Source organism: Triturus cristatus, chromosome 1_2 (genome assembly GCF_964204655.1).
Source record: "Triturus cristatus chromosome 1_2, aTriCri1.1, whole genome shotgun sequence".
Lineage (NCBI taxonomy): Eukaryota > Metazoa > Chordata > Amphibia > Caudata > Salamandridae > Triturus > Triturus cristatus.
The window spans coordinates 137,259,654-137,273,999 of NC_140580.1; the positions used below are offsets into that span (position 1 = coordinate 137,259,654).

Consider the following 14,346-nt stretch of genomic DNA (forward strand, 5'->3'; position numbering starts at 1 on the left):
GTTGGAGACCCCCTGCAATAGATAATGCACTTCAAAAAGCGGTGCAGCAGATCTGTTCCGGTCGTATGGAAGCTGCGAGCTTATTTTGGCGTTTTCTTGGTTGTTTGACTGCCCACACAAATTTTATCAGGAATGTATTGAGTTGTGCAAAGAACGCTTTATTTAAAGGGATGGGGAAACAGTAATTTCAGCAACACCACCATCTTCATGAACGCTATTCTGTCTGCTAAAGATAATGGGAGCTTAATCGATCCGTCTACCAACGTGGAAAGGCTTACCATATACGTCCCATAGTTATCTCGTTAAATGGTTAGAATAGCTGTGTGGTAGCGTATTCACATGTAATGAACAGCTTCTGCCACTACAATGGATAGTCCAGTATGTCAGATCAGCACCCAAGTTGTGAGATTTCTCTGATAATCTGGTTTAAATTTAATCGCAGGGAGAGCACGGTCTCCATACATTGATAAATGCGTAGACCTGAAACTCAGATTAACCCCTCGCATGTCATAAAACTCTTGAAGGAGGTAAGCTAGGAGCTCCATTGGGAGTGCAAATAATATTGGGGATAAAGGGTATGCTTATGACATTTCTCGATTATTTTGTAATGCTGCTGATAGTCCGCCAGTTCCCCTCACTCGGGCCAGGGGTTCTATATAGATAAGAGGTGTGGTGCAGCGGCCAAGGCGACTGACGCTGGACGCTGGGGATCACGGTTCGATCCCCGGCTCCGGCAGCAGGGGTCTGCCCAGCACCATGTTACTCAGGGCAATACCTCGCTTAATCTTCCCGATGGCCCCCAGCGCCTTGACACCTTCGGGTAATTGTTCGCGCTTTACAAATACTGGACATTTACATTTACATAAACCACCTCAACATAGCTTTCCTGAGGCCCATCCTTTCCAGTACTGTAAAGAGGAAATTCCATTCTACTGTGTCAAATGCCTTTGCTGCATCCAAGAAGGTGGCCACCACTGGTAAGTTCGGGTCTAATTGATAGATAAGTGAAAACAGCATACAAAGATTATCTGCCATGGATCGATCAGTATGAAACCAGATTGATCCGACAGTAACGGCAGAAGTCTGTTCTGTTAGCTAGCGTCTTAGTCAAAATCTTGCTGTCCACATTAATGAGCGACAGGGGACGATAGGAGTCATGCTTTCCAGTGGGTGTAACAGGTTTAAGACTAGTTATCACTATGGCCGCTCTCATGGATTGTGGAAGTCTCCCCACCTTGTAAGTTTCTTCGTAGACTTCTAATAGAAGAGGAACTAGTTCCTTAGCATATTCTATATAAAATTCAGCCGGGAGGCCATCATTGGCAGGTGCGCTCCCATTCTTAAGTTGTTTAATTAAAAAATCCTTTTGCGTGTTTTATTTAGCATTTTATTTTCTTATTAGTTATTAATCCAACGTGGATCAGTAATTTAAAAAGAAACACCGGTGTCCTTTTGGAGGTGCAGGCAAGTGTGGTGTGCATGCCTACAAAATGGCTTGGGTGGCCTCGTCAAAGGCTGATGTTTTTGTTTTATTTTAAACTTCAGGAACACTGCACAGCATCGGGAATGTTGTGCGTTACTAACAACCATCAGCAAAACCAAGAGGTCACAAAGGATTATCATTTTAGCCCTCATAGATATAACCTTTCAAGCTTCTGTCTTCCCTGCATAACCATAATGCGCATTACACTAGGGAGACATTACTCTCTTTCCTTTTTGCATGATAGCCATGCTTGATTATCGCATCCCACTTCGCAATAGAATTGCATAGCTAGAGTTAAAACTCATAAAAAAAGACTGACTTGGAGTAATATTTTGGCAAGTTCATTTTAATTTCTGGATTTTTATATTTAAGTCAAAGCCTATTAGGCAACCCAAGCGCTGTCTGGTGAGAAACATTGTTTCCATGCACAACAAGAAACATCAAAAATTAAAACATTTTGGGGGGCGTGGCCAGCAGCATGCAGGGCTAGACGTGTCTCCCGGGAGCTCCCGGCCGACGTCTATAGATCCGACGAACTACTTATCTCCACCAGCCTAAACTCACACACTGGCTGTCGGTGGATGCATGGAGAGGGACGAGAGTAAAAAAAACCCGAAACCGAAGCCTACAGAAGAAGTTTTGGCCGATCCAGACACGGTGCCCGTGGTGAAGGGCTAACGGCTGGCCAAGATGGCGGCGAGGTGAACGGCCCGAGGAGGAGTCCCGCAGCACGACCGAAACAGGAGCCTACCTGCCAGCGACGAGTCACACTGGCGCCAGCAGCGACCGGAGTGTCGTACAAGCCCGGGGGACTGCAGGGTCGCCCGCAGGGCGAATAGCCAGGACGCAGCGCAGGCACTTCGGTGACGGACGACGGCACTAGAGCGGACGGCGGAGGGACCGGAGCCCAGGGTGATATGCGGTGAGGCGGCCCCGAAGGGGTCAGAGAGGGAAGCCGGGCCCCGCGCTGAGTGGCCCCGGGTGGCGCTGAGAAGGAAGGCGCACCTACCCAACATGGCGGCCACTCCACCGGTCTGACGGCCAGCGACAGGTCCTGCGGTCTCTCCGGCGGGAGAAGGGACCTCCCTGCCCATACCGGTTACAGCCAAGGCACGGAGGTGCTTCGCAGGATACGGCTAGAGCGAGGGAGCAGCGGACGCCGTGAGTCCACCTTCACCAAGATGGCGGCCGCGACTACAGATGCACTCGGTGAGTGAGCGGAGCGGGAGCTGGCGGCCCTTCCCCCCCACCCCACACACTCCTCACGCCCTCACCGCCGCCCCACGGAGGTGGAGAGAGAGGAGACTCCAACCAGCGGCGGGGGAGACGGGGGTCTGATGGAAGCTTGCTGAACGTGCCGCTGCATCCGCTGGGCCAACTACAGCGGACTTGGAGGGGCCCCGCCGCGCACTGCACTGTGCAGCATTAAGGAGTGGTGGGCACGGGCTACGCGGAGGGGCCACCTGGAGATACGCGACAGGACTGGAAGCGGGACGCGCGACATCGTGACACTTTGGATCCCGGTGGGACACACAACGGGGAACCTGCTATAACCACTCGGCCCAGGGCGCTGGCAGCTGGGCCCACCACGGAATCAGGCAAGATGGGGAAGAGGGACCCCCCACCCAAGCCCCCCAAACAAGGCACTCTGGACCTCTTCGCAGCACCAAGGTCCTCCAAAGACGGCGCAGGCACGGCGGCGGCAGGGGCCTCCGACACGGACAGGTTACTGGCGGCAATCCAGGCGTCGAGATCGGACATTCAGGAATCCCGATCCGCGTTGGAGGGGAAAATTGGGGAAGTGGGCGCTGAGGTCACACTACTGCGACAAGACTTCAGGAACCTTTCCGCCAGGGTGTCCGAGACTGAAACACGCATTGGAGAGGCTGAGGACTCCATAAACACCCTTCGAAGAGAAATGGCGGAGCTCCAGGCGTCGCACAGACAGCTGCTATGGAAGGTGGATGACGCCGAAAATAGAGCGAGACGGAACAATCTCCGATTCGTGGGATTTAGAGAGGGAATCGAGGGGAACAACATGGCAGCCTTCCTGCACAAGTGGCTCACGGACACCTTCCCTGGAGCCCGTTTCTCTACCTGCTTCGTGGTCGAAAGAGCGCACAGGGCGCTCCTGGCGAAACCGCCGGAGGGCGCGAGACCCCGGCCAGTAATCGCACGTTTCCTCAACTTCGCGGACAGAGACTTAATATTGCGAGAAGCGAGGAAAATGGGCGAAATCCGAGTGGAGAACACCAACGTAATGATTTTTCCGGACTATAGTCAGGAGGTCCAGAAGCAGCGGCGCTCCTTTGACTCGGTGAAGGTCAAACTGCGATCACTGAACATTACGTATATGCTGCTTTTCCCGGCGAAACTCAAAGTCATCTACAGGGATAAGGCGCACTTCTTCAGCCAGCCAGAGGACGCATGGCACTGGCTGGAGGAGAGACCGATCCTAAATAGTAGGGAAACGGCAGGGAGAGAGGAGCTGGTGAGGGCGGCACAGGATAAGGCCCGGTGGGACACGCCAAAACAGCAGAGGAGGAGATCCAGGAGACTCTACTCGAGACATACAGGCACCCCATATCATTCGCGCACGTTGGCAGGAGCCAGGAGGGGGAGATCGGAATCACCCGGGACGTCGAGGACGGCACACAGATCTCAGGAAGGGTCTCGGGACCCGACAGGATCGGAAGGAGAAGGAGCACACCTCAGGGATTCGGAGGGAGAGGGCGAGGTGTCGGGCACTGAACAGCGCTCCTTGCACCCACTGGAAGCAGAGATCCGGCAGTTGGAACAGGACGTAACAGATAAACATTGCAGCACAGTACCGACAACGCAAGACTCACAGTCGTGACCCTGGGAAATGTGGAGGGTTAAATTGTCGGCCGGGACACGGTCATGACACGCAAGTGGCCAGCACCCTTTCAGTTGTTGTTTCTTTCTTTTTCCCCTTTTTTTTGTTCCCTTCCATTAACTTGCTCTTGGTGTTCTCAGGCACGGTTTATTTGTTAACAATAACAGTTGTGTAGAGGGAGGGAGGGGGGGGGGGTGACAGACCGACTTCTACTAACAGCTTGGACCGTGATGGGGACGAGTCTGGAAGGGGAGAGAGGTGGGGTGGGGGGTGGGAGGGGGCACGGGGGAGTTTCAACAAGTTGGGGTAGCAGGGGAGGGAGTTGGAAAATGGATAGCACAAAGAGGCACGATCTGAGGAATGGGTGTCCACACTGTCACACGCAGCCGTTAGGGGCAAATAGTGGCCTCCGGAAGACGCACACAATATGGCAGATACACTAACAAACACGGAGGGTATACGCAAGGGGTTATCCATTCTGACCTGGAATGTTAATGGTCTGGGCTCCAAAATAAAAAGGGGATTAGTGAATGCCTACATAAAGAAGACCGCACCGGATCTCATCCTCCTGCAAGAAACCCACCTTAGGGCGGGAAAATGTACATTCATAGCTAGGGGGAGATACAAAGTCTTGAATCATGCGGGCTACACGTCAGGTGCCAGGGGAGCCGCAATACCTATTAACAAAACACACCCCTTCGCCGTGGAGCGATACACAGGGTACATATGTGGGAGTACAGGGGGAGTGGAACAGACAACGTGTGACAATCATCTCAGTCTATGCCCCTCCGAAACTCCAAACACGCACACTCAGGGAAGTAGCGGCCATCCTACTGGAAACGGCGGATACGATGCAAATAGTGGGGGGGAGACTTTAATGATGTCATGTCGGAAGAACTAGACCGCTCAGGGGAGCACCACCGAGGGGGGACGCAAACAACTCTTGCGAAATACGTGGCGGACATGGGACTCACCGATGCATGGCGGTGGCGCCACCCGACGCAAGAGGCATTCTCCTTTTACTCAGGGGCACACAAAACCTTCTCCAGGCTGGACTATATCTTTGTAGCACGACAGTATCTGTCGGAAGGGGACGAGATCGTATACAAGGCAAGGGGAATTTCAGATCACTCCCCCCTCTATGCGCTCTTAGGAAAGACCACCGAAAGGCGTGAGACGGAATGGCGGTTGGCGGCATGGGATCTTCAATCCCCTGACATAGTGCGGGGTCTGAGGGCGGACATAAAAGTGTATGTTGCGGAGAACAAGGGCTCAGTGGACTCCAACATTGTCTTCTGGGAAGCCATGAAACCTGTGGTGCGAGATAGACTCAGGGGGAGACTACGGGACGAGCGCAACAAACAGCACAGGGTGGCAGCAGCGTTAGAAAGCGAAATCCTGACCCTAGAAAGGCACTACCTGGTCAACCGAGAGGAGGGAATACTGCGGCAACTGCAGGACAAACAGAAGGAGTATAGGGAGCTGGTCTCCAATGAGGCAAAAACACAGGCCCTAGCCACGTTACACCGCCTATATGATGTGGGCGACAAGTCAGGCAAGCTCCTGGCATGGCTTAGCAGGAAAGAGCAAGCCGCGAGGTGGGTGGAGCGAATCAGGGACGAAGGGGGAGGCCTGGAAACTACCGACGGGGGCATAGCAGCGGCCTTCGCGCGGCACTATGAGACCTTCTATAGGGGCCGGGACCTCGGGTCGGTGGAAGAGGCCCTACTCTATATGGAAAATCTAGATCTCCCAGTTTTGGATGAGGAACTCAGTGCCCCTCTGGAGGCGAGAATCACACGGGAGGAGATCTCCGTAGCCATCAATAAACTAAAAACGGGGAAGACACCGGGGCCAAACGGGTTCACGGCGGAATTCTTTAAAAGGACGGCGGACCTATTGACGTCCCACCTGTTGGCGCTCTATGTAGACGCATACGGACTAGGGAGACTCCCACGGGACCTAGCATTGGCAACCATAGTGCCGATATACAAACAGGGAAAGCCGAGGGAGGAATGTGCCTCGTACCGCCCCATTTCCCTCCTGAATATGGAAGTAAAAATACTGGCAACAATTCTAGCGGCGCGTCTACGAACGGTGATCCCGGGCCTTATACACGCAGACCAATCCGGATTCTTGCCGGATAGGGCAACAAAACTCAACCTCAGACGGACCCACAACTGGCTCCAAGAAATACACGGTAGAACGGAGCCGCACTGGTTCCTGTCCTTGGACGCGGAAAAAGCGTTCGATGCGGTACATTGGCCCTTTCTCACGGCGGTCTTGCGACGGTTCGGCTTTGGCCCCCATTTCCTAAAATGGATAGAGCTGCTATACGCGGCGCCGAAGGCGAGGGTACGAGTGAATGGGTGCCTATCGCGCGAATTCCGGGTGGAGCGGGGCACCAGACAAGGGTGCCCGCTGTCACCTCTCCTTTTCACTCTCACCATAGAAATACTGGCGGCCAAAATTCGGCAGAACCCGGAGATCCATGGCTTCAGGTGCACCGAGTCGGGGGATACTCAGGAAAAGATTTCGTTATATGCAGACGACGTACTGTTGTATATCACGAACCCCGAGATATCCGTAGGGCAGTTATTCAGAGAGTTGGAAGATTTTGGGGAAATGGCAGGCCACGCCATCAACTGGCACAAATCAGTCCTGTACACACCACGGGGAGCAGTACAGGGGGTAACGCTACCGGAACGTCTCCTCACCACCGCTGAGGGGTTCCAGTACCTGGGGGTATATGTCACCCTGGACAAAAGGCTCTCGTTCCAGAGAAATGTGGAACGAATACTGAAGGAGGCAGTGGAGGATATGACGAGATGGAGACAGTTGCCACTCACCCTACTGGGGAGGGCGGCGATGTATAAGATGAATACCCTACCCAAATTTCTCTACGCACTTCAAAATGAGTATTATCCGCTCCCTACTAATACTATCCCTAGAATACACGCTGACCTGCGGTCATTCATATGGTTGGGCAAACAACCACGCATTGCGCTCCAGACTCTCCAGCGACATCAATACAGTGGAGGGATTTCACTACCGAACCTGGAGGCATACTATTGGGCGGAACACCTGACCCCCATTAATGACTGGCTGCACGCACCGGCAGATCACCCAACCTATGCCTTAGAGAGGTATAAATTATCCGCACACAACATACTTCATTATCTGTATGGGGGAAAGGCGGAGAGAACGCTCTTGCCAGCGACTTTGACCACGCTTAGAGCATGGGCCCGAGCGACTAGAGCCACGGGATGGGAAGGGAAGCCAACGCGTCAGACGCCACTGTGGCATTGTAAATGGTTGAAGGAAATACATAAACTGAGAGGCTTCCAAAGGTGGGACGACATAGGGATCTCCACCATTGGGGACGTGATTAGTAGAGGTGAGCTGAAGACGTTCACGGTGCTGCAGGCAGAGTTCGGATTACACCACACACAACGATACAAGCACATGCAGCTAGTTCACGCTTGGAAGTCACAGCAGATATCATTACAGGGCATACCGGAATACTCACCGTTGGAAGGGAGACTCCTACAGGAGCAGATGATCCACCAGGCAGTCTCGCTTACATATAAAACCCTCACAAACAACATGCTGGGAAATCTGACGAAACCCAGGGATAAATGGGAGGCGGACGTAGGACAGCTGGAGGACCTAGACTGGGAGCTGATATTGATGCACCCACGAGAAGTCGCCATTAAATCAAGGCTGAGGCTGATCCAATTAAATATACTACACAGGACATACTTTGACCGGAGGCGTCTCCACAAGATGGGTAGAATAACAGACGCCACGTGTCTTCGCTGCAAAACGGAGCAGGGAGATTTCTACCACACTCTATGGTCCTGTGCCAAAATTCAGACGTATTGGTCTCACATCTTCATAGAATTGGGGGAGGTGCTGGGAGTGGAGCTCACACTAGACCCGAAACTGGCATTACTGGGAGTGGTGACCGAAGTAGATCTACCGCGCCCACATATTATTTTCCTGGGACTGGCGCTGGTGGTAGCGAAAAGGGACATTGCGAAATACTGGGGAGTGGCTGAGAGGCCGGAGATAGAGGAATGGAGGAGAGGGATGGACCTCTATATGGCAGCAGAAAGACTGACATACAAAGCGAGAGGCTGTCCCAAGAAATTTCGAAAGATATGGAGCAAATGGAGGCAATACCATGGCCTAGAGGTGAGACACATAGGAGGACACACAGAGAGGGGTAGATGGCGGGGACGGGCGGGAGGGACCAATTGCTAACGAGGAGGGCCGGGACAAGACAGTGACAGTGGTCCTCTGGAGGGGCCGTACAGGCGAGGTCCTATACTAGGTGGAGAGAGGGGGTCAAACATTAATACATTCTACAAGCATGACACCGATGGACTGGTGACACATAGTTGGAGGGACGTGGGAGCGGTCGGTCCACCCTGGAGGGAGACGTGCTATGGGTTCTGTGGGGAGGGTTGGGGGGCGGGGGGGGAGGGGTGTTGCGGGAGAAAAATAATACAAAAGCAGGAGCGTGGGATTGCAAGTGAGAAGCGTACCGTGAGATACACGTGTATTCTACTGGACATACCTCAGTGCAGCGGCCCGGCCGTAGGGTGGGGCGCATAACGGATATGATCTCATAACAAGATGTAAGTTTGGCATGGGGATTGGGACGTGTCACATCTGTAATTTTTTCATGCCTGCACAAAAATAAAGTTTAAAAAAAAAAAAAAAATTAAAACATTTGTGTTCAATTGGCAGACGATATTGCACCTAATGCCTTTGTTTTCACTTAACTGTGGGTGTCTTGTATACATTAAAAGATGGCCACGACGCTCGCAGTGTTTGTCACGTGATTCGTTAGGGGGCGTTATCTCCCGACTCGACACAGGTGTTCAAAATTTGCCGGGTTGATTTAGACTATATAATGAAAGCACTTTTCTGCATAGGGTTGCCGGATCGGAGGACCCGTTTCGTGAGCATACTTTTCTCGTTACCAGTCGCGACTAGCATATTGCGGTAAGCACATCCCCGGATCTTTATATTAGTTAGGATGTGGGGCCCTTATGTTTGTTTGGAATCTGGTGGGACTTTGTTATGGGAAATTATACATAAAGGGTTTTTAATTCCTTTGCTTGCAGTCACGAATTGCTAATTGTAGTGCAGGGTGGTAGACCTCAACATGGGTGGACGGATTAATACCGCCTTAAGCGCTACAGACTAAGAGGTTACGTTTGTATAATACCCTAGATAGAATTGGGGCACAGCGGAGCATATATACCCTCGCGAGGTTTTCTTAATATTGGACAAGTTGGAGTTCGGATATACTGGCATAGTTATATGCTTAGCATGTCACAATCTATATAAAAGAGATTGGACTGAGTACAATTGGTTTTTTTAATTGTTGTCTCACTTTTTTACTTCAGATCTGATAAATACTTTTCTTAAATATATGATTCTAAAAAAACCTGCTATTCAAGCCGATGAAAAATCTACGGTCCAGGACATACTCGATATAGAGAAGGTATGTTACACAGGGACCTATCATGTGGTTGTATTGTCTTTTCAACCTTTAAAGACAGATTTATATACTTATCTCTGTCTCACAATAATAGTGAACGCCCGTGTCATTTACTATATGACAATATGCCCACTCGAAGCAAGTCCGAGTGGGGTCTATTTAAGTTGGATTTAATTTTAAATTAGATTTAGACTTACCTGAAGCTGAAGGCCTTTGCTCTTATTATGTGTAAAATCATTGGGAGGTGGAAGACCATTTCCATTAATGCCCGCCCACCTAACGTAATCCAAACAATACATATACCATCTATTAACAATAGATATGGTTTCGCATTACAGACAACCTTGTATGGAAGAAAAGAACCTACATAGAAGATCTTTTCCTCATCGTATTAACAACGATCATAACGTATACAAGTGATCTTTCATACAATCTGGTAGGTATATTATAAACCTACCTCCTTTACGGTACGCCCTATAATGTTAGGTGGAATTTGTCTTGAATTTTCAATTAACCTATTACCACCTTAATATACAATATGTAGATGGATAAATGGAGCATAGGATACCGTACATCTTGTCCTTTATTTCTCTCCTTTCTTTCTCCTTGAAATCTTTGCTTGTTTGTTTTCTATGTAAGAATTGCATTGGGAGAATATTTTAAATATAAAATGTTATGTTGAAAAAGCCCACTTGTATTGTATGGCCCACTAAGATAATATGGACCTGAGGAACATCATTACAACTTCTACTTTATACATGTTTGGTTACACTTACTTTCTTGAAATTAGAAATCCATGGAAAATGTTGGTCTTTGTGTAGGTTTTGTTTGTCAGATTGTCATTTAAAATGTGACACTTCTTACTGTTGTATATATATGTATTCATAATTGTATGTCTATGTATTTTTAACAGCCCTGAAGAAGTCCTATCTCAGGACGAAACGCGTCGGCTGTGTCGCATTGTAATGTCCACTGCCCAATGAACTTGGAATAAAAAGACTAAATTAAGGAACACTTATCTGTCTTTTCAATTGGATTTGAACTACATATATTGTTTCATTTGATTGCTTTTCACAAATGTGTGGTGCATCTTGGCTTTTGTTTGATCTCCATATATCGATATACATATCTATATCATTAAAACACCACCTTTCCGTTTTCCTTCTTGCTTTCAATGTAAAACCCAAAAGCAAGCATATAAAAGTAAACAAAGGTGCCTTACCTGATGTTTCGATGTAATAATGTGTAATAGCCTTCCAGTGGTAAACAAAGTCTTCTTGTAGTGGAAGGGACGGAGCAAGCTGTAAATCAAGAGACAAAAGAAAAATGTCAAAAGTGGATGTGCTTAGGACCCGAGAAGTCAACACTGCAATCAGGAGATTATCTGTACTTCCACTGGGTCATCCTCACCACTTTCTATGTTCCCTTCAAAGTCCATTAAAAGAAGTACATTCCTAAAGAGACCTTCATCTGAACAGATAGAAGCATGGTGTTGACAAGTATGGAGCTGTATTCATCATTGCCTATAAAGTTCTACACACTACTACGAACAAGGTGATTCCGAATATAGGTAACACCCGTTTCACAGACTACAGAGATAGTTCTAATCATTTGGATGATTGCAACACTTTTATGGCCAGGATAAGGCAATAGTGGCATCTGCATACAACAAAATAAATAGAAGGAGCAGGCTACCATAGAACTAATGCTGAAGCATCTCAAGTTTACAACAGGAGTCTTTTACATATTTTGCAAAGGTGTGTTACATAGGGTCAAATCTGGGGACGTGACGAGCATTTCTGAAATACTCATAGTCAAAGAGAAATGACAGACTTAAAGGGGCATTAAAGACTTCTAAAAATCCCGCTAGCACATCTGGACCTGCCCCATGGAAAAGATTATGAAGAAGATAATAGAGGTTGGTGTAGATTATGGCAGGATCTGGGACCCCTAAATTTACTGTGAAACAAACTTTGTAGTTTTGTTCCAAGATGTCTGCAGCAGACATGAAAAGAAACACTTTCAACCGTATTTTGCCACCAAATGGTACATAGAAGGATTCATTCTAAACAGTGGTTGGCACTTTGAGCTCTTCGGTTCTTCCACCAAAGTTCAACTATCAAACTCTCATGAGTAAGGAGAGGCCATCAAAAACATTTGGGAAAGAATGTGAACAACCATGACTGAGAACTGAATTTATTCTGCACCACAATTTGCTCGCTACTATCAGACACAAGCCACATGGCTTTAAAGAACAACTACATAGAGGTATGCCAATATTGGTAAGCCTTGAGTTATAACTTGAGGTGGTTTCTTTAGCCAAAATAAGGAATGAGGAAATTAAAAATCCATTGCATGAAATATCAAACGAATGAACAATTTAAGTTGCACAGGGCCTCCAAGTTGCAAAATACCTTCAGGCCATTTTGCATTAAGACAAATAAAAATTAACAAGTAGCTGGAAGGCCAAATTTTGTTGACAATTAGTATCCCATTAAAGAATTGCCTGAAGTTTGATGTCGGTGATGAGTTATTTGCAATAGCTAGAGGGAGGCGCGGGTCAGCACATGCTGAATTTTACCACTTATACATACACATGTGTATATAAACGGCTCCCCGATTTTGAGAGACTTTAGGGTTTGTTCCACAGAGGTCTGGGGGATGGTCTAGTTGCGATTGGGCAACTGAGAATCCAGGATAAAATGTTTTTCAGCTTTTGTGTCTCAGCAGCCACACAGGAGTTGAGCCTACTGACCCATTGGAGCCCACTTCCTTGTCCTGGGTACACAAGAGGGAGCAGAAAACCAGGCATCTTTCTGAGCTACTCTCAGGTTAAAGCAGGCATGATCCAGTCCTCTTATTATCTTCCGCAGATGCAGAAAGTGTTCTGAAGTGGATTCATTGAGAACCACATTTATGGATGGCACTAGTCAATGGTTGGAGGGGACTCCTGGCTACTCCCTTAACTAACGGGGTGATAGTTCACAGGGGTAATCCCACCCACTTTTCTAGCAATTCCCGTTTCCCCAACCGCAATCCCACAGAGCACCTTACTCCTAAATTCAAGGTGGGGGGGGGGGAGGGGGGGGGGGGGAGTGGGGGGAACATGACAACTTTAATTTTGCACACGTTGCGCTTTTAAATAACATACACTCTGCCTGGTGGGAACAAGGTGTACTTAAGGGTGACTTATTAATATTTAAAGTCAAAATAAAGGGTAAACCCATATAAAGTCACTGGGACCTGGGTATAGAGCAGTATGAGGACTGGGGTGCATGTGGAGGGGGGGTGGGTGTGGGCACCTGAAGAAACAAATTATAAGTGTTCAATGTGATTAAATGGGCATTTGAACTTCTTTAAAAAGTTTCTTGGTGCATTGTTTTTCTAAATGCTTTGTATTGAATGATTCTGTATGCTGGGACCACTGTTCTCATACTATTAATATTTAAAAGCAGGATCTCCAGCCTGTCAGAAAAAGTTATTTTGACAGGTATGAATAACAGCACTTTTTAGGCTCTTGCAGTCAGGCTACAGAGTGTAGGCCTACAGCCATGCTTTACATGCCCACTCTAAATATAGCCCCATAGGTGCTGTAGTCCACAGGTGCCATTTAACTTCCAGGCTATGGGATTATTTTCTACACCTTACACTGGGGACTTGTAGGCAAGTTAAATATGCCAATGGGGTAAGTCAATTTACCATGCTTAAAGGGGGGGGGGGGGTTGACACAGGTATTTAACTCACATTTAACAGGGGAAAGGTGCTATGGTCATTTCCTTCAAGCCCTTATTGTCAGATGACCTAAATTCAAAGGGAGCCCTAACAGCCAGGGGACCAAAAACAAATGGCAGTTTTAACTTTATCGATCAGGTGACCTGGCTCTAAAGGTAGATCCAGGAGTCACAGACTAGGAGGGCTAATGCTAGGCAAAATTTGAACCGCTAATACAGGCTTACCAACTGGAACCCTGTTTCTAAGAAACCTTACTTGGATTGGATAGGAGACAAAGGAGTGTAGTTGACTCAAATCTGTACCAAAGGATCAAAAACGAATTTTAAATTCTAACCAATCAAAATGAACCTTTTTGTGTGAAAATAAACCACATTTTGGTTAACACAGAAGCCCTTGCTGAAGCGTGAAAATAAAGCTTATTTCACAAGGACTTACATTCTCAGGATCGGGCAAGCAAAGTTAGTGGACTAGTCCTCTGCAACATGACAACTTCAAAATGGGGTCTATAGGGGTGACTAAGAGGATGTGAAGGGTTCATGGTGACTTGGCCCTAATGGCAGCCATAGGAGTTATCGACTGGAAAGGGTAATGTTCAGCCGAATTTGAACCCTTCTCACTTCCCACCCTCAATACATACTGGTTTAGAAGCCATGTTACTAGGAACCTCTACTTGGTTTGGGAGGGGCAAGGAAATAGGGATGAAGTCGATTCAAAGCTGCACCAAAAACAACATTTTAAACACAATGCAACTACTACAAA

General features: G+C 48.2%; 1 protein-coding gene across 1 annotated transcript in view; it reads right to left on the minus strand.

The window, feature by feature from the left end:
- FHIP2A (FHF complex subunit HOOK interacting protein 2A) overlaps nucleotides 1-14,346 on the minus strand; it is a 246,797-nt gene that overhangs the window by 198,210 nt on the left and 34,241 nt on the right. Inside the window, exon 2 of the mRNA XM_085603279.1 lies at nucleotides 11,078-11,156. Coding sequence (XP_085459405.1) covers nucleotides 11,078-11,156 — 79 coding nt within the window. The remainder of the gene's footprint in view (nucleotides 1-11,077; nucleotides 11,157-14,346) is intronic.